This window comes from Petaurus breviceps, unplaced genomic scaffold (genome assembly GCF_028583685.1).
Source record: "Petaurus breviceps papuanus isolate PSGF00001 unplaced genomic scaffold, PetGlider_PUasm1.0 90731, whole genome shotgun sequence".
NCBI classification, from domain to species: Eukaryota; Metazoa; Chordata; class Mammalia; order Diprotodontia; family Petauridae; genus Petaurus; species Petaurus breviceps.
The window spans coordinates 11,571,760-11,594,318 of record NW_027187325.1 but is presented as its reverse complement, the minus strand read 5'-3'; the positions used below and the strand labels follow the sequence as shown (position 1 = coordinate 11,594,318).

The 22,559-nt window shown below is 38.4% G+C and overlaps 1 protein-coding gene across 5 annotated transcripts in view; it reads left to right on the top strand.

Annotated features, from left to right (window-relative positions):
• CLCN4 (chloride voltage-gated channel 4) overlaps positions 1-18,329 on the top strand; it is a 97,737-nt gene extending 79,408 nt beyond the window's left edge. For 2 of the 5 annotated variants that reach the window (XR_011164166.1, XR_011164169.1), the window contains 2 exons: positions 13,995-17,407; positions 17,604-18,329. Coding sequence is in view for 1 of the 5 variants with exons in the window: in XM_069066935.1 (XP_068923036.1) it covers positions 13,995-14,085 (91 nt within the window). In the remaining 4 variants the exon portion in view is untranslated. The remainder of the gene's footprint in view (positions 1-13,994; positions 17,408-17,603) is intronic. The other 3 variants (XR_011164167.1, XR_011164168.1, XM_069066935.1) reach the window with 3 other exon arrangements.
• Positions 18,330-22,559: the final 4,230 nt, after the last annotated feature.

Below are 22,559 nucleotides of genomic sequence, written 5' to 3'. Positions count from 1 at the left end.
CACACACGAAGTGTAACAGGAAGAAGGACTTGAATCCAGCTCTCCCTGACTCCAAGGCTGGATTTCTAGCCACCACACCAGCTGCTCTCATAATTCTATGTAGAATACATAGAATGAAATGTGGGAGTTGGGGAGGGGGGAGGAGACTGCAGGAGAAGCCTCCCGGCATAATAATCGTGATAATTATCATGGAAACATATTACATGGCACTTAATTGTTTAGTGTGGAGCATTTTGCAAACCTTAAAGTGTTATGCAAATGTCAGCTATTATTGTTGTTACTTTTTGAAAGCACTTTCACACATAATTAGCTCATTTCATCCTCATGATAACACTGTGAAACAGGCAAGAAAGCTATTATTATCCTTATCTGACAGATGAAGAAAATAAGGGGACAAATTAATTAAATGACAGATCCCAAATTAATGGCAGATATAAGACAAAGTGAAAGTTAAAAGAATAAGGGACTATTCTAGGTTCTTGAAAAGCCAAGTAATTGTGTCAGAGAAAAATTCTTCTGAAAGTGTGTATGTAGGGTAGACCTTGTTGCTAACTAGGAGATAATTGTACTTGTCCAAGGATGAGGGCACCAACCTCTGGGCTATGATTCTGGCAGAGAAAATAGAGGAAAGTCATTACCAAAGACAACTCAGTAGACCCTAATAATAGAGAATATGGGGAGAGTATAGGATCATAGCTGTCAAACTGTGAAGGACTTCTGAGGTCATCTTGTCCAATTCATTCATTTTTCAGACTTGAGGACACTGAGGTTCAGGGAGGTTAATAAGTAATTAGGGTCAGAGATGGGATTTGAATCTAGGGCCCTTCACTTCAAAGCTAGTTTTCTTCCCACTGACCCTCAATGAAGGTAAAACTAAGGGTTTAGATTTGGCGGCAGTCAGGTAGATTCTTTTTTTTTTTTTGCCTTTTGGAGGGCAGTTGGGGTTAAGTGACTTGCCCAAGGTCACACGGCTAGTTTTTGTGTTACGTGTCTGAGGCTGGATTTGAACTCAAGTCCTTCTGACTCCAGGGCTGGTACTCTATTCACTGCACCACCTAGCCGCCCCAGGTAGATTCTTTGACAGTAGTGGGGAAATTATTTTCACCTATGAATGTATGCATGTATGTGTGGGCGCACACACACATTCTCTCTCTCTCTCTCTCTCTCTCTCTCTCTGTCTCTCTCTCTCTGTCTCTCTCTCTCTCTTTCTCTCTGTCTCTCTGTCTCTGTCTCTGTCTCTGTCTCTGTCTCTCTCTGTCTCTGTCTCTCTCTGTCTCTCTCTGTCTCTCTCTGTCTCTCTCTCTCTCTCTCTCTCTCTCTCTCTCTCTCTCTCTCTCTCTCCCTCTCCCTCCCTCTCTCTCCCTCCCTCTCCCTCCTTCCCTCTCCCTCCCTCCCTGCCCAGCAGCTCTGGTAGTTTTAGCTGCTTGAGACTACCTTAGTTTTCCAAATGCTGGGCCACTGGGCCCACCAAACAACCTGGTGGCTTTGATTATAAAAATTGCCAGATGGTATTTATGCTTTAGGTAGAAATTAAGGTAATATGTTCCCTTGATTGTAAGCCTTTGAGGATCCATTGCTTGATTCTATATTCTCCTGGGTCCTATTAGAAAGGTAGATCAAAATCGGGCTGAGGAGGCAGAAAAGGCCCCCAAACTCAGCCTTTCCCAGATTGAATTGGTAGCTTCTATTAGTAGGCCAAGATAAGTGTGAACTGATAATCCACTACTTTTCAGCCCTTTTCTGGCTGATATAGCCTTTGTGACCTAAAGTAAATGATTAGCTAGATTGTAAGTTCCTTGAGAGCAGGGACTTCATAATAATATTCTTACCCCATACAGTGTCTTGCATGTGGTGGATGTGCAGTAAATGTTTAATGAATGCAAGTACTTAACCTTGACGATCATTTCCCTAGGCAGTATCTGAAGTAGACTTCCCCTACTTGAATTTCCAGTGCTTTGGAGTACTCTGTAGAATAAATACCAATGTGGTCACCCATAGCATTTTAAGTTTATAATACTTTAGCCTCTTAAAAAGAATCATAAAAAACTAGATGTCAATTATCATTGGAATTTCCAATTCAGTCAGGAAATTCTGCCCGTAATACTCCCTCACAACTCATGGGCTCCCAAGAGTGTTTCATGTGAAGATCTAGGGACACAAATTGGCTCCGAATGTTCTATGAGAAAACAAAATCACACTCTCTCTTGTTGTATTTTTTAAACAAACACAGATGCTGATATGTTAGTGCTGGCAAGATATCCTTATTTGCTAGGGACTTTCATCTCCTTGGGCTTCCAGCCAGGTTAGGCATGTCTCAAACATGCTCACTCTTCATTTTCATTCCTTTTCTGTGCCTTCCCTGCTGAAAATTGCTAACGATCTTCAAATGTCAGGATCACCTGGTCTGTGATGTGATGGGGGAGGGCAGGCAGCTGGAGGATGGGGGCAAGGCTGAAAAGGGGGCCTCCAGCTGCTTCTTAAAATACCCAGAGTCCTGAGGGAAAGGCACAAATAGTATTAGCAGACCCACGTAGACACAAGCTGGTACTGGTGGAGAAGACTGTGGCCTTTTGCCCCCTGAACACCACAGCCTGCGAGCCCATTGGTGGCAAGAGAGGTGAGTGGTGTTAGATTTCCCTGAAGAAAATTGAGAAAGTTAAAGTGAGAGAAAGGTAAATCTCCAAGGCTCTTGGCAGGGGGTGAAATGGCTGTGTGAGTTCAGTTAGCCTTCTCAGACAAATCCAAAGCTAAACTGTTCATAGTAGGGTAGAACCTGTTAACTATACTGTGCTCCATTTACTTGAATTGATAGCTGGGAAGGATCAAGCCTTCCAACTCTCAATTTAAATGAATTAAGACATCCTGTCTACTGCCAGACTGGGCTTGCCTTCCCCTTTGCCCGAGAAGCTGAAAAAGAATGGCCTTCTTTCTCTGTGGCACGTTTTCCTTTTCAGTCTAGGAGTCAGGTGAAATGAATTTGCATTCTTGGGTATCTCTTCTCTTTCTCTGTGGCACGGAGGAGACATTTTCAGAGAGATGTTCCAAAAAAAATAGTTTCAGACCAATGGCTGCTCTTTTGATGTTGCCTTAGGGAAGAAGGGTCTAAAGCTGCTTCCCATCTGCCTTGTGGGAACTGGTTTGTGGGTCATAGGTGTATTTTTGTCCACTGGCAAACATTGGTAAGTAGTGACTTATCCAAACAGATTTGCCTTGGGTCTGTCAACGCTTACTGAAAAGTAGCCTGGGAGAGAGTGGTAGGAAGACAGCTCAAGAAAAAGAAACAAATGAGAGGAGCATTGAGAAGGATTCGAGAGGTAGACACGGTTAAGTGCACTAATCTAGGAAGGCTGCCTTGAAGGAGGGAAGAAACAATGGCACTCTGACGGAAGGAGAATTTTGAAGTGAAAGAGCCCTATTAGTTTGATAGTTTCAGCAACAAAGCCCCTAAAAAAACAAACTACAAAGCAAAACCTTATCAGGGAAACCCTTGCATTTGTGGTTGATAGGATTGGGAGGATTGAATGAAATTTTTCTTGGCATCAGAACTTTTTTTGTTAGAGGGCTGCTGTTTAGCTCCTGTCAAGTGCTGGCTTTCTCATTGTCCTTTGCTAGTTTTAAAAAGAGGACCTAAGTCTTCATTAACATTTATACTTACTTATGGTCTTTCTTCACATGGACTAATGGCAAGTTCCCTAATTTTGCTATATAACTTGTTGAAGAGGTAGAATTCGTAAAGTAAGAGTGCTAGCCTCAAAGCCAACAACATTTATGTGAACCTTGGGCAGGTCGCCTTACTAACTTCTCAGTTCTTGAGAAGAGCTCTTCTTTCTAATCTCAAAGGCCATAAATTTCAGAGAATCTCCCACTTAAATTGGTAGAAGTTTCCTAGCCTTGGAGTTCTCTCTGTCAATGAAATCCCAGGTCTAACCACTCCACTTTGCATCTGCTTCTCTGCCTGGAACAAGATGCCCCTCCAGTTTAAGCTCATCACCTCTAATCTTACCTTGGTTCGGTACTTTTTCATTTGTGTCCAACTCCTTGTGACCCCTTCTGGGGGTTTTCTGGGCAAACATACTAGAGTGGTCTGCCGTCTCCTTCTTCAGCTCATTTTATGGATGAGGAAACTGAGGCAAACAGGGGTAAGTGACCAAGTATATAGAATTAAATTTGTGTCTTTCAGAGTTGTCCTGTTTGTCTGTGATTCCTTCTGGTCTTCCTTTTTTAAATTTTGGAGCTCTATCCTAAGCCTCCCCTTTCATCCTGCCTTCCATCTCAGTCTCATGATTTTACAATTGAATAAACCTTAGGAAGTGGAAATGACTTACTTAATATCATACATGTAATTAGTAGGAATAGAACTGAGGCCTCCTGATGTCCAGGCCAAAGTTCTTTCCATAAAACCATGCCTCATGTTAAAAAAATGATTAATTATTTCTTGAAGTTGAAGAATTGATATACTTATTTGTTTTTTTGTGTGTGGCAATCTAAGATTAGACTATTGATAAATCATGCTTCTATACTTGAATAGATCCATGTATTAGATCGATGAGGAACTTTCTCCCGTTCCCCCCCACTACAGTACAGATTCCAACCCACCCATGCCTTTCCATTCTGTGTGATTTTTAAACATGTATTTCCATGCATCCTTTATAGATGAATTATCCAACATAATAGAGGCTTCTTTAGGTCTTCCAGTATTTTGTGAATACTAGTGCAGCATATTATCCTTTGTTCCTGCCGTAACTGGTCTATCTCCATTTCTGGTTACACATTTCCTGTCTTTTTTTTATTCTGAAATTAACAGATAAAATTAGTATTTCCAAATATGTTATGGATTGGAAGAGGGTTATACATACAGATGTAGATGTCTATTGTAGAATAATAAATAGCTCACATTTATATGGTCATTGTGCATGCAAGTCATTGTTGGCAAGTTTCTTTAGCCTGTTCAAAAACCACCTTACTTTTTAATCATTGTCTTTTGGGTCCTCCCAAACTTGAATCTTTGAAGATTTTGGTATTCTATGATTTGTAGTTATATTACATTACTGAAAAAACACTAGTGATGAAAAGACAAGTTTTTGTTTCAAGGGAACAACTTGGGATCGTTGAAAATGCTGAGCGATTTTCGAAATGCAATCTAGTCTACCCTTCTTCTGTTCAATGATGGGATACATTCTGTCTGTCTGTCTACATTGTATGTCCAAGATACAGCTAATGCTAGACTAACACAATGGACTGTGCAGCCATGTTTTGCAGTGTGCATTCTCCTCCATTTTGCTTTACCTATGTGTATTGTTGAGCTGTTTTCATTTGAGTGGACTTAGATCTCATGGAGGAGGCCCATTAATGTTCTAGGGGTTTGTACACTAAGTGCTGTGTTCCTCACAAATAGAAGCATCTAGAAAACAATGAAAAAGGATCATCCTCTCCATTGCATCTCTTTGCCGGATGTCTTCTGTGACCCCTTTGGTGAGCATGCATATCTCCCTTAATAGTGATAACCAAAAGGTAACTAAAATTTTTTTCTGTGATTGCATCTATCAAGGAGTCTTGAATGATCTTCACAAATGCTTGGGAGTTGCTCCTTTATTGCAGGGAGTGGCTCTAAGGCTAGGTTTCTCTATAGGTTTTTCTATAGCTAGGTTATAAGCTAGGTTTTTCTATAGCTAGGTTTAAAAATGCCTTTTTAAAATGTTTTTGTATTAAAACCAGTAAATATAGCAGGATCATGTATTCTCTTTACCTTCCAGTCGCCTGTGTAATTGTGAAAATGTGGTTCGTTGTAGAAAATCATCTATAGAAAAGCCTGCTTATTTCCTTCTCATATGTTGATCAAATAGACTCTTTTTTGCGGGGAGTGGGGGGAGCAGTTGGGGTTAAGTGACTTGCCCAAGGTCACATGGCTAGTGTTAAGTGTCTGAGGCTGGATTTGAACTCAGGTCCTCCTAACTCCAGGGTCAGTGCTCTATTCACTGCACCACCTAGCCGCCCCTGTCAAATAGACTCTTGATGTATGCCTAAATCATTCTCATGAAGATTTATAAAGGTGAGAAGGTAGGCATTTGGGCCAGCAGTTGTCAATATCTTTTCAACCAATTTTTCCACTTTGGTAATAATACCATCTATAGTATTTTTCATTCTTTGGTATACCTTGAAAATGAATTCCTTGGTTCTTTTAAAATCTCATCACTACCAGCACGCTTTACTTCTATGCCCCTTGGATCAGACCCAGATGCTTTTCTTGGCTTTGTAGTTCTTTGCTTAGCTCCTTGGAAGCTGAAGTGTTAGTCTGACTGTGTGGGTTCCTCTATGATTTGTGATGAGAAGAGATCATTGTAGAAATGCTGGCAAATCTGTTCCAGTTTGTATGTATTTGTTATCCTTTTTCCAGATTTATCTATATGCTCTGGGAGGAGCATTTTCCCCCTTGGGACGTGAATGAAATCAAGTGTTTTGCAGTGTCTTACACCCACTGCAATGTTTTTTGTTGCTTAATGAGTGATTATATTACCAATCTTCATTCATGCTCCTTTATAATTATTTTTAAATTGTTTGTTCCTTAAATTTTTCTTTCTGCTTGACTGCCATGTCTCTGTCAGACCATTTGTCTCGTGGTTGAAGTGGGCTTTAGACTCTTTTCCTCCTCATGGTGACTTTTATTTTGGATAAACTTCTTTAAGAAATGGTGATAGTCTGAGATTTCAGTGTTTTTACTTTTATTCATTTCCCATTTTTAAAAGTAGGCTGTTTGCCTGGTTGGAATTGTTTTAATTGCATTGGGATTGGGGGGGGAGTTCCTCATCTTTGTATTTTCTCATGAATTAGTGTTGATTTTGGTCATTGGTCAAACTATTAGTCATTGATTTGACTGCACACAAACAGCTGGTTCTAAAATAATGCTCACATTAATAGCAAGTCTTTTCCTGTCAGTATATCAGTTCCTTTAAAAAAAAAAGTTTGGTTTCCATGCCAGCACCTTTTGATCTTATATGTAATATAATGAAAATATTCATTACATGCAGGTATGAAGCTTCTGAATGATCTGTAGACCTCTGGCCTCTTTTATTTAATTGTGAATCATGTTTAAGGAGGGGCCCTGGATCTCTGATTTCACTGATATTTGGAACTACCTCTAGCAATGGAGGTTCAAACTGTCTACAGCTGGTAGTACTCTTAAAGAATTAACCTATGGGGACAGCACCCTGTAGTCAGGAGGACCTGAGTTCAAATCCAGCCTCAGACACTTGGTAGCTGTGTGACATTGGGCAAGTCACTTAACACTTAAAACCAATTGCCTTGCCTTTCCCTCTCCAAAAAACAAAGCAAAACAAAAAAAACCCAAAAAGAATTAACTATAGTGTTGAAACACTAAATGATTCTCTCTGAGTCACAGAGTCAGTGTGTGTCACAGGTAGGACCTGAACCCACATCATCTTGGCTTTGAGACTAGCTCTCTATCCACTATGTTCTGTCTCTTATCGTGAACTATATTTTCCAACCTATTTTTCACTATCTCAGTGCCTACCTTGCCATTGAAATTACCAGGACTTAATATGACTATTGACTTAGTTTGGAGAATCTTACCAAGTTTTTTTTTTTTCTAGAAATTCTTTTTTCTTCTTCAGAAGTTGTTGCATAAACTATAATTATCTTCATAGTGGTCTTTGTTCTGTTATCATGAGCACTGTAAAGCAAGGTACCCAAATGTACCATGAAATGGTCTCTTGCTGCCCTTGTGTGCATGACGAAACCAAATTCTTTAGCACCTTCATTCATCTTTCTGAGAATAGTTGTGAGCCATGCTACAATTAACTGAAATTTCTTTGTCTTCTGATTCCACGTAGAATGTCAACAGTTCTCTTCCTCTAGTAGTGTATTAACTGTTGGGTTTGGACACAAAGGTTAAATGAATATTTTTAGGGGTGGCCCTGGAGTCAGGAGGATCCGAGGTCAGTTCTGGCCTCAGACACTTAACACCCACATGAAAAAAAAAAAAAACTAGCTGTGTAACCTTGGGCAAGTTACTTAACCCCAATTGCCCTCCAAAAGGCCAATATATATATTTTAGATGTTCTGTAAACTGTGGTTCATAGCACCCTCCTCTTACAAGCTGAGTTGCTATGGGTCACATGGTACTGACAGTTATTAATTTTTATTTGTTTATTTTTGGGTTGGCCTGAACAAAGGATTCTTTGCATGATGTTCAACCTGCTGGTGATTAGTCTGTTTGTATTTAGTTGGGCTGATTGTCAGATGGCAAACATAATCTGTCACTGGGTCCATACATAAGAAGAAAGAAGAGACATTTAAAAAATGCTCTGAAGGCAAGTGATGATTTTTAAAATAATGCTTTTGAATTAGAAGAAATCACAGAGCTAATCTATTCCAGTCTCCCTTTTGACCGATGTAGACTGCAGCCCAGAAAAGGTTGTGAGTGACCCAACTTCACATTGTAATTTAGTAGTATAGCCTGGATTTCCCATCCTCCTGTGGGCTCCAAGATCTTGTGTGGACCCAATCCCAATCAGTGCTTTCCCTGTGATAGTGACTTAGTTCTCCCCACTGGTTCTTCTTCTTCTAGAAGCTTCTCCAGGTGGGTTGTGTTATACCCTATGCTGAAGAACAGATTCACAAACTCCTGGGGCTTTAGAAGTATCTAACTAATTCAGGCGGCGGGTAAAACTTAATTATCTTCAGCATTGTGTGTATGAGAAGAATCTTCTCCTGACCTAGGCCACATCTTATCTGGTGGAAGCCGCCAAATAAACCAGGAAACCATTTGATTTTTAAGACCCAGGTAGGCTTTTGAGTTGACCCGAGGAAGATCCGTAGGGGTTATTTGTGGTCCAGAGGTAAAGGTGACATGGGCTTACCTCAGTAACAGACTGGAATACCCAGTTTTCTAGAGTGCTTTGACTTTGAGGATATAGGGTAGGTATCCAACAGCTCAAATATGGCCACTAAGGAAGCACGAGAGCTAACTACAGATAATTGGAAGGCTTCTGGAAGCTTCTGGCAGCTATAGAAATACTCTTATTTAGCAGGGAACTGGGTAATGGCACTTTGGGGAATGATATTCACTTCCATTTGAATTAATAGGACGGTGCCGTTATTATGGAAATTGAACTCCTGAAGCAACTAAATCAAAAAGAAAAAGATGGTGAGGAGGAAAAAAGGGTTACCTCGAGACCAAACTGAAGTAGGCATGAAACCTTGGGAGCTGAGAGCCTTATTGTGGCCAATATTACAACAACCATTGTTCATCCTGGGCCTGGAATGGGGGGTAAGGGTGGGAAAATAGGGAGGATGAATTGTGTCTTAACAGCAACAGTAGATCTTGGAGACAGGAAAAGAGGAGTAAAAAGATTGAAAACTTTGCTTCCCTTAGGTGTGTCTTGTTTCAATATTTTGACAAACATTTCTGGAATGGACTTTGTTTACTTGAATAGGGCCTGTGTTTTTTCATGCCAATTTTTTTTTTAAGTCTCACAGGTTGAAAAAGTGTGAGACATTCACTCCAGATGTGAAAGTTTTCCCTAAATAGTTCATGCGTAAAGTCTAGGTGTAGCACCTACTTAGTGATAAATAAGCATTTTGTGTGTAGGGGTGGGGAAAGGTGGTGGTGGGACCTATTTTTTTCGTGTTCAGTCTACTGCTGCTTGTTGATATATATATATATATATATATATATATATATATACACATATACATATATACGTGTATATATATATATATATATATATATTTTAAAGCAATCAGGGTTAAGTAACTTGCTCAAGGTTACACGGCCAGGTGTTTCTGGGTGGGTGCTAAGTGTCTGAGCCCGGGATTGGATCTCCAGGTGTTCTCAACACTGGAGCCGGGGCTCTTACTCGCTGTGCTACCTGGCCGCCCCTGATATATTTTTCTATAGCTCCATTTCTTCTAAGGTTGTGAGTTTCGGGTGTTGCATTTTATCCTGACAGTATCCCCTCAGAGCAATGGAGGGTAGATAGCATTTTTCCTCATGCTTGTTGTTGTTCTATTGTGTTTGTCGTGCCTAACTCTTTGTGACCCATTTGGGGTATTCTTGGCAGGCGTGACTTAAAATATTAAGTCTGGTCCCTTTTTGTTCTTTTAGTGTTGTCCAATTTTTTGTGACCCCATTTGGGATTTTCTTGGTAAAGATACTGGAGTGGTTTGCCGTTTTCTTTGCTAGCTCATTTTACAGATGAGGAAACTGAATAAACAAGGTTAAGTGACTTGCCCGAGGTCCCACAGTTAATGTCTGATGCCAGATTTGAACTTGGGAACAGGAATCCTCCTGACTCCAGACCTGGCAGTCTATCCACTGTACCACCTACCTGCCCCTGTGGTGGTGGTGGTGTTACTCAAATTGAAAAGGCCACTGGCACTTGTTGAGTACCTTGGGCATTGAAAAAATTGTGGGAACTGAGTGAACCACATTGACTCCATCTTGTGACCCAGTTCTGTAGTCTTCTTAACATTCAATTATGGGTCCAGTCCAATTTCCATCTCCATGCTCCAGATTGGAAAACGGACCCTGAGAGAAGAAAGGCATTAAATCATTCCTTGGTCACTGATGGGGCTGAGACTGGATCCCAGACTAAGGCCCATTTCTTCTTGTCATTATTCTCCTTCTTCCTCCTCCTTCCCCCTTCTCTCTTTTCTGTTCCTTTCCTTTTTTTAGAGGATTTCTATCTCCCGCAGGCTGGGAGTACAGCAGCTGTTCGTGGTGTGATTCCACTATAGAGCTGCTTGGAGGCTTTATCCGAGCTGTACTGGTACACACCTCTGTGGTCAGTCTGCTCTCCCTTTGTTCCCTGGGGCCCACTGTATTTGTGCTGCATTTAATTTGGTGACTCACTCAATGATCTATAGCTCAACGCAGGTGATCCATGAGTCTTGGCCTTCCCCATGGCAGAGAAAACTTTAATCCTCTGTAACCAGGCTTGGCCAATACTTATTTCCGTATTGCTTTTCATTGTTTTTTTTCGTTTGTTTTTGTTTTGCCAAGCTAGGTTTCCAAGAGCATTCTATTCTATAGACATAGAATGTAATTACTTTAAGCATAAAATGGGGACAGTAACTCACATTTTAATAAGGGAACACTACACATAAAAGAGAGCTGAAAAGGTGTGTTGTGGTGGTGGTGAGGACCTCTTGCAGGGACATGGTGGCAAGGTCCACAGAATGAAGCATGGCTGATATGAGTCCTTCCTCAAAACTCCCCTGTGGGAGACAGGGACTGCAGAGATGGAGGGGCAGCAGTTAAGAAATGGCAGAGTCCAGAGAGTCAAGAATGACTGGGCTGGGCCCTTCCTCAAAATGGGCGTTCTGACTGTCCAGGGTTGCTGTGAAGATCAAATGTGGTGATGTATATAAAAATCATTAATTGAAAAGAATTATATTATTCAAATCCTCCAATGATACTGTAGCCTTAAGCTTTTCAATTAAAATATATTCTCCACTAGAATTCGTCCCAAAGACCTTAAGCATTATGAACCATTTGCATGGGCCTGTATGTAGGATGTGTTTGAGTTGAGATTTATCAAATTTTAACCTTTAAGGCATTAATCTTTTTCTGTTATTTTTCCATCTACTTTTAGTTATTCTCTCAGGCCAATCCTTATCTCAGGCCCAATCCTAGTGAATGAAAGTTAGGAAGAAAAGTATACAAGGAACTCTGGAAAGGAGAATGAAATGGAGGGACTTTCAGAGCTGCCAGAAACTTTTATTGGGTCCCAGATGACTATGTGGTTGCACTCTAGAAATTCCTGGACATATCACTGTGTGTGTGTGTGTGTGTGTGTGTGTGTGTGTGTGTGTTTGTGTGTTTGTTATTTTCCCACATGCTTAGAAATACTTGGATTTCTATATACTTTAAGCATAAAATGGGAATTAAAATACCCTCCCTACCTCACATGGTTGTTGTGAAGATCACATGAAATTTCTATAAAAGTAATTAACAGTGAAGTAGCATATAAACATTAGCTGCTATTATTTAATTCGAATGATGCTACACATTTAAACACTAGTATGTATGGTATAGAATAGTAGATAAAGGATTGGCCTTATGATTAGGAAAACCTCGGTGCAAATCTTACACTGTCTATGTGCAATTGAGTTCATTTCTTTGTATTTATAGGTAACTGTCAAAGAATGTGAGTTGGAGAGAAGGTGTTGATCCATATTGATAAATACAGTTTGCTTTCTTGGGAGTTTTCTATGCCACTCTCCTTATCCCCATATATAATCATTGCTGAAATTCTACATATGGTACTCTTATCTCAAACCTATTATTTTTTCCTAGTGGGCTATATTTTCTGCAAGCAGGTAGTCATTTGATCCTTCTGATTTTTTTTAATATATTTAAAATTTTTATCAATGTATTTTATTTTTGCATTACTTTTATGTCTGATAATATTCTTCCCTCTGCTTTACTCAGTAAGACATCTTTGTTGTTTTTTGTTGTTGTTATTGGGGTTTTCTGGGTTGTTGTTTATTTTAGAGAGGGGAAGGCAAGGCAGTTGGGGTTAAATGACTTGCCTAAGGTCAGACAGCTAGTAAGAGGGTCAAGTATCTGAGGTAACATTTGAACTCAGGGCCTCCTGACTCTAACGGCTGGTGCTTTATTCCCTGTGCCACCTAGCTGACCTAACATCTTTGTTACATAGGACCAGTTCAACAAAACTATTCAGTACATCAAGAACAGCTAGGTGGTACAGTGGATAGGGCATGGGGCTTGGAATCATCATGGAGTTCAAATATGGCCTCAGACACATTGTGTGACCCTGGGCAAGTCATTTAACCTGCCTGCCTCAGTTTCCTCATCTGTCAAATGATCTGGAGAAGAAAATGGTAAACTACTCTAGTATTTTTGTCAAGAAAGCACCAAATGGGGTCATCAGGAATTGGATACGATTGAACAACAGTAACAATGTGTGTATGTGTATGTATGTGTGTATTTATATATATTTGTTTAAATATGGTGTGAATATTGATCTAAACATAATTTCTACCATTCTACTTTCCAGTTTTCCCAGCAGTTCTTGTCTAATAGTGTTTTTCCTAGGTAGTTAATGTTTTTGGATTTATTAAATTAAATGCCCATCCATTAATAAATGGATTTATTAAAGGCTCGTTTACTAAATAATTTCACTCTTTGTGATTCTTTCATCTGTTTTGTTCTATTGAGATCTACTTTACCGTTTTAAACACTATTAAATGGCTTTGATTACTGCTTTATAATCCAGTTTGTAGTCTGAAAGTCACCCCCTTATTCCTATCTTTCCCCATGATATTCCCAAGGTATTGTAGATCATTTGTTCTTCCGAATAAATTTTGATTTTGTTTTGTCTAGCTCTGTAAAGAATCCCTTTGTTAGTTTTGATTAGTACAGCACTAACTCTGTAAAGTAACTTCGGCAGTATTGTCCCTAGCAGCCACTAGCACTGAATAGCCCTTTAATTTTTTGAGTTCCTTTTTATTCCTTCAAGGAGTGTTTTGTAATTTTATATATACAACCATTGCCTGTGCTTTGGTAGATTGATTCCCAGGTATTTTATATATTTTATATTTATTTTTAATGTTACTTCCCTTTCTGTTGCTACTCCTGGATTTCGTTATTGCTATACAAAATGCTATTGATTTTGAAAGTTTATTTTGTAGCCTGAAACTTTGCTTAAACTATGTGAATTGTATCAATTAGATTCCTTGATGATTCTCTGGGGTTTATTTGATGCCTTTTTTTTTTCAGTGGAAAAGCCAAGAAGAAGCATTTCCATTTTCCCTCAGTTTTCTTAAGAACTTGAGCTCATTAGTAATATGTTCTGATGTTAACACCAAACTTGGTATTTCCCACAATATAGAAAGTAGAACCAAAGTACTTTTGACTTTCAACTTCTGTATTCCAATCAAATTTTTTTTTCTCTCTGGATTTTAGAAGACTGTTATTGATATTTTGTTTCTTTTCTTTTTTCCTGTTTTAGGAGGCTACTGGGCATCATAACAAAAAAGGATGTGTTAAGACATATGGCTCAGATGGCCAATCAGGACCCTGAATCCATCATGTTTAATTAGACCGCTCATACTTCTAAGGCATGTGAATATTACTTTGGAGAAAAACAAAAAAAGTTTGTGTCATCATTTTTAAAAAAAAAGACAACAATATGCCACCAAACCAAAATAAAAAAATGTTACAGAGGAACAGCGTGAAACAAAACTCTAAAAGGAGTCGAAGAAAGATGAGACATTTGTTAAATCATTGGGGTATATATAGGTTAGCACTTTAACCCTCTACAAGTTTCAAACTGTGTTTCCCTAAAGTGTTTACTAACAACCGGTACCGAGGTAAGTATAAGTAGTGTGACCTACACATGGCAAAGAAGGAAAAATTACACTAGAGAAACATAGCAAGCTATAGAAGTCCATGTGGGAGGCCTTAACTTACCAACAAAAATGTGAAGCTTCAGATTCAAACGCATAGAGGGATAAATATGTAAACCTCTTTATTTATTTGTAACTGAAGTTTTGTTGCTTTGTTATTGAATCATAAAAAAGACATTTGTCACTTTGTTTTGAAAATTAAATTTGAAGAGACTTAAAGCTGTAAGCATGGAAAGAAATCCATGGGATTCTTGCTATCTTCTCACACACAGTCACTTTGGTCCCCCAGTTGTAGCCTGGCCGTCACCATGGCTGAGTGTTAAAATCAAAGCTGTTTGAGGGAATGTGTCTCTTCACTATGCAAGACTTAGATCTGAAAACTGCACTATGAAAGTATTCTTGAGTTTGGTCCTGGATTTCATCGCCCTCTCTACAAAGAAACATTCTTATTTTGAAGGCATCCAAAACAGGCGATTTATTCGTATCCCAGTTTTATCAGCCTAATTTCTCCATTCCTCATGATTAAATCTTCTTAAATACTAACTCAGTTTAGCATGGGACAGTAGAAATGCTTTTAATGGGGTTCATGCCACCAGCATGCAATAAAAACTTGCTCTGAGTTTCCAGTGGGGCATATAATAGTCATAAAAAGTTAGCCATTGTTGTTAGTACCTTCTTATCACCAGATCTTTTTAATTATCATAGTCAAATAGAGTAAAGGTTCATAATGGAAAGCCACTCTAAGTCTCCTTAATAAAACAAAACAAACCCAATAAATAGATAATAAATCTTTCCCGTTCTGTTCTCTCTGGGATGTAACCTGCACCAGTAAGTTTAGTTCTTTCAGACTGACCACCAAAATCTCAGAAATGTTGGACCCATTTCAGCCTCCTGGTGCCCTTTTTCCTTGCATGGGTGTCTTTGAATTGGAATGTAAATATACTTTTTCTTTCCCATTTTGATCTTCAGTTTGGGAGTAAGGGTTAAGGTGTCTTGGGGATTAAACAATGGTTCAATCATTTTAAATGAAACTGGTCAAATTACCCCTTTTATTTTCTTCTGTGGCTTTTTTTTCTTTTCTGGATCCATTCCTACTCTTTTCTGACTCAAGCTTTTGGAAGAAAAAAATTCAATTTTCCCCACTACCTATCTCTTCCCTCCCTTTGCCTTAAATTCCAAGACACAGAATCTACAATCCTGGCATTTCAGATTGGTTTTGCACACAAGATTTTTCACTTTGGATAAAAACATGGCAAGATTGTATTTTTGTGAGGCTTCCAGGTGACTAAAGAACATTGAGAATTTCTGTTGAGTTTGGCAGTTCATGTCATATCACAATGACACAAATCAGTCAGTCCTGGTTTTTCCCTATACTACCCCTCACAAAGTAGTATAGAAAACTACTTCATTAAAGAAAAATCCAGAAGATAATAAATTTAAAAAAAACATTTTTTTTGTGAAAATGGAGGCCCATTTTTTTGCTAACATTTTAATCATTTCAATAACTGCCCTTGTAAAAATTATGTATTAAACTTATTTGAGGGGCAGCTAGGTGGTACAGTGGATAGAATGTCTGGCCTGAAGTCATGAAGATTCATCTTCTGGAGTTCAAATCCAGCCTCAGATTTACTGGCTGTGTGACCCTGAGCAAGTCACTTGACACTAAACACTTCTGTTTGCCTTCGTTTCCTCATCTGTAAAATGAGCTGGAGAAAGAAATATGGCAAATCACTCCAGTATCTTTACCAAGAAAACCCCAAATTGGGTCACAGAGAGTGGGATATGAGTGAAACAACCAAACAACAAAAAGAGCCCGTACTTAATATTTTAAAGTCAGGCTTTTATCCTAGGGATTTAAGTCTTACAATGGACAAACTAAAGCATCTCTAAACATGGAAGAATTAATGTTGGTGGTAGAAAGTCCGTAGCTGGTTGACTTGATTCCTTTTCAAGAACATAATATTATTACCCCCACCCTTCAGAACATACTCTTTCTGTGAATTTGAATTGAGTCATAATTTTGACCACTTTTAATTAAAGCCTTCTTAGTTTACTGTACTTTTCAAAAGGTGAAATTAATAAATGATAGAACATACAAATATCATTAAAACGATGAGATTTACTTTTATTCCAGCTTAAACCAGTAAGAGTGTATTCCACTCTAGTCTAAGGTTGTTTAAGAGATGGAAATCTGGGTCTCTGCCCTACCATAACTCAGTAAATTCACTTTAGTTTGCAAATGAAAATGAGGTTGAAAACTTAATTCTACTTCAGAAGGTTGAACACAGGGAATTGGACCTGTGATTTCATATGTGTACTACAAAGTTTCCTTTCAACCACGATTTTTAATTGCTTCTCAAAACAAACCCAGGATCAAAATAATTGGGTTAAGGTGAATAATAAGGGAGAGGAAGCTTAATTGTTTCTCTGTACCATCTAAAAACAATTTGGCTTCTCTCCATTCCTGTTTTCTTGAAAATGTCCATTTGGTAATTTAACTAGTGCTGAGTTACCAGTTGGTGGAGGAATCCTGGGGCTATTTCTTGTAGACAAATAGGATATTTTCATCTCATTAGCCTAATATATCCTATAGGAGGTAGGTCAGTGGTATTAATAATTGTATGTAAGGGAAATGTATTTTTCACACTGGTGTATATTCATTTGCGGGATCAAATGCTTTTAGATTTGTTTGCAAGGGTAATCTGATGCTTCTGCCTGGGTTTTATGCAATAAACACTCGAGCAGCAGTGTTCCCCTGTTCAGATTCTCTACCGATCTCTCTCCCGCTTCCATGGTGCGATAGAGAACATGCTGGAATCAGGAAGATCTGATTCAGATCTGACTCTGCCACTTGCTTCTTGTGTGACCTTAGGCAAGCCATCTATTCTCACTGATCATCATTTTCCTTAACCATAAAATAAGGGGCTTGAACTATATCATCTCTAAGGTCTCCTTCATGATCAATCCCACCCTTCTCCTCTGCAGCTAAAGAAGTCCATTCACAGACAAACAAATGGTAAGTCACAGGCAGACCAGCAAATTACTCTTAAATAAATGGATTCTATGGAAATGAAGATATGTACCTTTTGATAGATAAAATTTCTGAAAGCAACTCACATTGTATTCAAGCAACTGATGTGATTTGGCTTCTAGATCCCATCTCTCCAGAATCAACCTCAGATTTCACTCTTAATTTCTTTTCCTGGTGTTAGGTTGACCTTCAAGCATTGAAGACTGTGCCAGTGAACTATGAACTATAAGCTCTGGCAGGTTCTTCCATGCTGGACAGACCAAATACAGAGAGATTCTTCACTGCTAGGCTTGCCACCAGATGATTAATGATTCTTTGGCCATGGCAAAACAGGAAACAAAATAGGCCCTGGAGTCCTGAGAGAACAGAAGTTATTGATGTATTTCAGTCTTAACATTCATAAAGGCTACAAAGCTGAAAGTTACCACAGCTTCACCAATTTGGGGAGAAATGATAACTTCAGCACATTAACATGCAAATTCAACTTACTGCTTAATTATCAGCGTGCTGTACTAGAAAAGGTGAGAAATTCAATGGACAAGAAATCTTGAATCATGACATAAGTTCAGTATTGTACTTTTGTTTTCATTTTGAATGAACAGTATATTGTTAGACTCAGCTTCCAACATTTTTCCTAGAAGACTAGCTATTGTCACCCACGCTGGGTGACATTAACCAGATTCCAAACTAACTGCCACTGGAATAAGATTCATTTTATGTCCTGGATATGCTGGAAATGAACCCATGTGAGAACTACATGAGATCTATTTTTTTTTTTGGTTTTGGAATGACAGCGTAACAGTGTCAGCTTAAAAAAAATTGTAGCACATTGTGTAAATGTTGGCACCTTACTGAAAATTAATGTTTGGACTCTATTTTTCAAATAAAACAAATCTACTAGAACAGAGTATGTTGTGAATTGGATAGATGCTTCTTTCATATCGTGTTTAGGCTATGAGTTTAAATAAAATATAGCTTCAGGATATTTAATCTCGATAGATTAGATTGAATTGCTTAAACTTTTGCTTAAATACATAGAATTGCTTAAATTGCTTAAAATTTAGCAATTGAACTTTCTTTCAACAAATACTAATTGAGTAAAATAACAGTAACATTTTATGGCTGGAAAGATACAGAAGCAAGTGAAATAAAACCTCTGCTGTCAAGGAACTTAAAATGTAGTATTCTTAATACTCTAGTGACCTTGTGAGCCTTCCTTAAATTTTCTTTACCTCAAGGATATCATGAAATACTTATGCTGTCCATTAATTATCCTTCCCTCTCTCCGTATGACCAGTCCATTGTATTTTTCTTTGGCATCTTTTATATTTTGTGCAATTCCTTGACCAAAATTGGTAACCCACCTAATTTAGTAAGGAAATAAAACAAGTATATATATATATATATATATATATATATGTGTGTGTGTGTGTGTGTGTGTGTGTGTGTGTGTGTGTGTGTATACTCACACACAAAAATCTTTATACATACACACCCAGAGACTTAGCCTGGCTTTAGAACCAGCCCATTTGCATGGTTAGTATAGCAAATGAGTTTATGATGTTTAAGGAGCTACTCATTATCCTCTGAATTGCTTCACTCGCCATAACATGCTCTCGCATTGGCAGGTCTAGATGACTTACTTTCTCTGAGTGGGTGCCAACCATAGCTATCACCCTGTAATTACCACTCAGATTTTTTCAAGTTCTCAGTAGTATTTGAGTAATGTTGGTGGGGGAATCCACTCTTACTGACCCTGTGCATTTCCTCAACTTACTGTGTGCATTTACTACAACTTACTCTCTCATGGTCTTGGGGGTATGTGTGGGCGGCTTCAATCCTTACCACTATACCAAGCTCTTACTGATATGCTTCTCTATAAATCAGTCACAATAACATCACTGACAAACATGAAACATTTGCTAAATTACAAGGCAAAGGTAATAACATTTATACTGTAGGAGGGAAGAAGAAGAAGAATATTGCAATGTATCATGTACCTAGGTCACACTCTCCCCCTATGGAATCCATAGGATCATGTTGGGGAAACCCATGTGCCCTGGGCAACTCAGTTTTAGAAAGAAGACTTGATGTCCTCTGTCTCTTTAAAAGTAGTCTATACTACCTGCCTTTTGCTGAGCTTCTCTGCTATCTGTTTGCCATCTGGTCCTCACAACTCTTTTGCTGGCCAAAAACACTTTTCTGCTGATTTTAGGCTGTTGAAAGAGGGATAAACTCTTATCACACAGCAACCCTTGGTAGGTTTCTGAAAAAGAGTTAAACTTTTTCAGGGACAAGCATTTCCCTTTAGCTGAAGAACTGCCATGCTCTAATTTGTCTTGGGTCCTAAAGAATTATTCTAAATCTGTAGATAGTGATAAAGCCATGCATCCAGTCTCTCAAAAAGCAGGGGGATTCTTCTTTGTCCAATCCTTTGTTAGTGTAGCTACATTTCTTCTCACAGCAAAAGTTGATGTCAAATCTGTCTTTCTTCTGTTTCTCCTGATACCTTAGAGGCCAAATAGGCAAAGGTTTTTTCTTTACAGGTGTAGATGGGGCAATGAGCTTATACAGCTCTCCACTTGGCAGTAGGACCTGGCTATCTTCAAATGACCTTTCAGAACTTGTAAGTCTATTACACCTTAGTCAGCTAGCTCAGGTTTTCCCCCAACAAATCAGATTTTAGTAAAGCCACGTCTCTCTTCTAATCGTTGTACTGTCCAGCAAAACCACTGTTGAGTCTCCTTGTCAGCCTAGCTCTTGGAAGTTTCTTTGTAAGCAACTTAAAAAAAATATTTTAGACCCAAGGGCCAGAACACAAGTACAGAATAGAGAAAATAAAACAAAAACATATCATAAATATTAGAACTTAAATCCAAAGAAAGAAAAAAAAAAGTATGTCATGTGCATAGCAGAACATGAGAGGATTCAAAATATGTAACAAATTTTCATTTTAAGAAAGCCTGTATGATAAATAATACATTATGTTGAGAATTGTCCATCTTTGCTTCCTTGTAAGTTTTCTTCTGTTCTCTGTTATGCACTTTTAAGTTTGTTTTTACCCCCCCCACAATAATGTTTAGATTTGTTTCTCTATAGCTATAGATATATACATACACATGCATATATGCATACATATATAGACATACACATTCCCAAGCCTATTCTACTCCTGATCTTTGTTTTTATATTTGTGTATATCTCTTTTTTTCCTATCCTTCCTGCCTCCTCTACTTCTACCCACTACCTTGCCCTCCTGTTACTTGACTATCCTCCTCCAAAGATCCTTCCCCATCCTCTCATTCCCATAAATCTAAACACCTTTCTTATACCCCTATTTACCTATTCCCTCACCCTCCCTTCTAAAGATCCCTCCGTTATCCTCGCCCCCTCCCTGTGACCCTCCTATTTTATTTCTTCTGAATTTAGAAGACTTATACTCTTCTAAATATATGTATTGTTCTCTCTTAAACCCATTCCTGATGAAAATAGGTTACCAGAACCACCAGCCCTCCTCCCCATTTAATTCCTCTGTTTCAGTTCTTCCTCTTGCACCTCATTTGTATAAAATAATTACTCCTCTTAGCATTTCCTATATGGTTTTACTTTTAAAATTCATATCATACTCAGGTTTACCCCAATCTTAAGAGCGACCTAATTATTAACAAGAATCTCAGACATACATTTTACATATATAAAAAGTAAACAGTCTATCCTTCTGGATCTCTTATAATCAGTATTTGTTATGTGCCTTATATTTCTCTTGGTTTTTGTATGTCAAATCTTCTATAAAATTAAGGATTTTTTAAACCAAAGTTTGAAAGTCTGAGAATTTATCAAATGTCCATTTTTAAAAAAAATTCAGGATAATACTTAACTTTGCAGGGTATGATATTCTTGGCCAGAGCCCCAGTTCTTTTGCCCTTCAGTATGTTGTGTTCCAAGATCTGCTGTCCTTTAATGTCTCTGCTGCTAGGTCTTGTGTAATTCGGATTGTGGCACCATCATATTTAAGTTGTTTTAATCTTGATTCTTTTTATGTTTTCCCTTGAGCTGGGGGTTTCAAAATTTGACTATGATATTCCTGAATTTTCTTCATAGGATCTCTTTTAAGTGGTGGTCGATGGATTTAACCTCTCTGAACCTCAGTTTCCTTACCTGTAAAATAGGGTAAGAGTAGAATATTTGTAATGTGCTTAGCACAGTGCCATATAGTAGGTGTTTAAAAATTGATTCTTTTCTCTTCTCTCCCTTCCCTTCCATCTGAGCAGCTCCTTAGAATAACTTGTATCCTCATCATTTCATCTGAGAGGATATTTCTTCTCAGGCTGTTTTTATCCATTTTCCTTACACAAGTGTCTTTTTTTGGGTCCATTTCAGCTACCAAAATGTCTGAAAGAGGCAATAACCTTACAAATATGTATTGACATATTTATGTTTGGATATATACATATACATATAGAAACCCTGTTTATGATTATTAAGATTAGGCATATTTATGTGTCTAATAGATTTATATGTTTACATCTACAAATTGGATTTTGTATAGAAGCAGTGTAAGTGCCCTAAGATCAAATGAGGTAAAAATCATTTTTAGCTTAAAGTATCAGGAAGGCTTCATGGAAAATGAGGCATTTGAACTTGGGTTTGAGTAGGATGTCAGTGGATACAGATAGAGAGGGAGAGTATTCCAGGCAGAGGGAATTTTAAAAACGAAGATGGAAAGTCTGAAATGTTTGGATGTTGTCTAGTACAGTTATACTTTCAACACGACTTTCACCATTGTGGCTTTGATATATTGTGGGTTGGCATAAGAAATTAAATGGGAATTTGGGGGGAGTTTTGTGGAAACTGCAGATATGCGAAGGCCAGTGGATAACACAGATGACGGAATACTTAACCCAAATTTTATACAATAAGGTACTGTAAACACCTCATACAAGAAAAAGAAAAGGAGCAGCTAGGTGGCGCAGTGAATAGAGCACTGGCTCTGGAGTCAGGAGGACCTGAATTCAAATCCAGCCTCAGACAATTAACATTTACTAGCTGTGTGACCTTGGGCAAGTCACTTAACCCCAATTGCCCTGCCCTCCCCGCTCCCCAAAAAAGCAAAAACAAGAAGAAAAATTCAGACTTC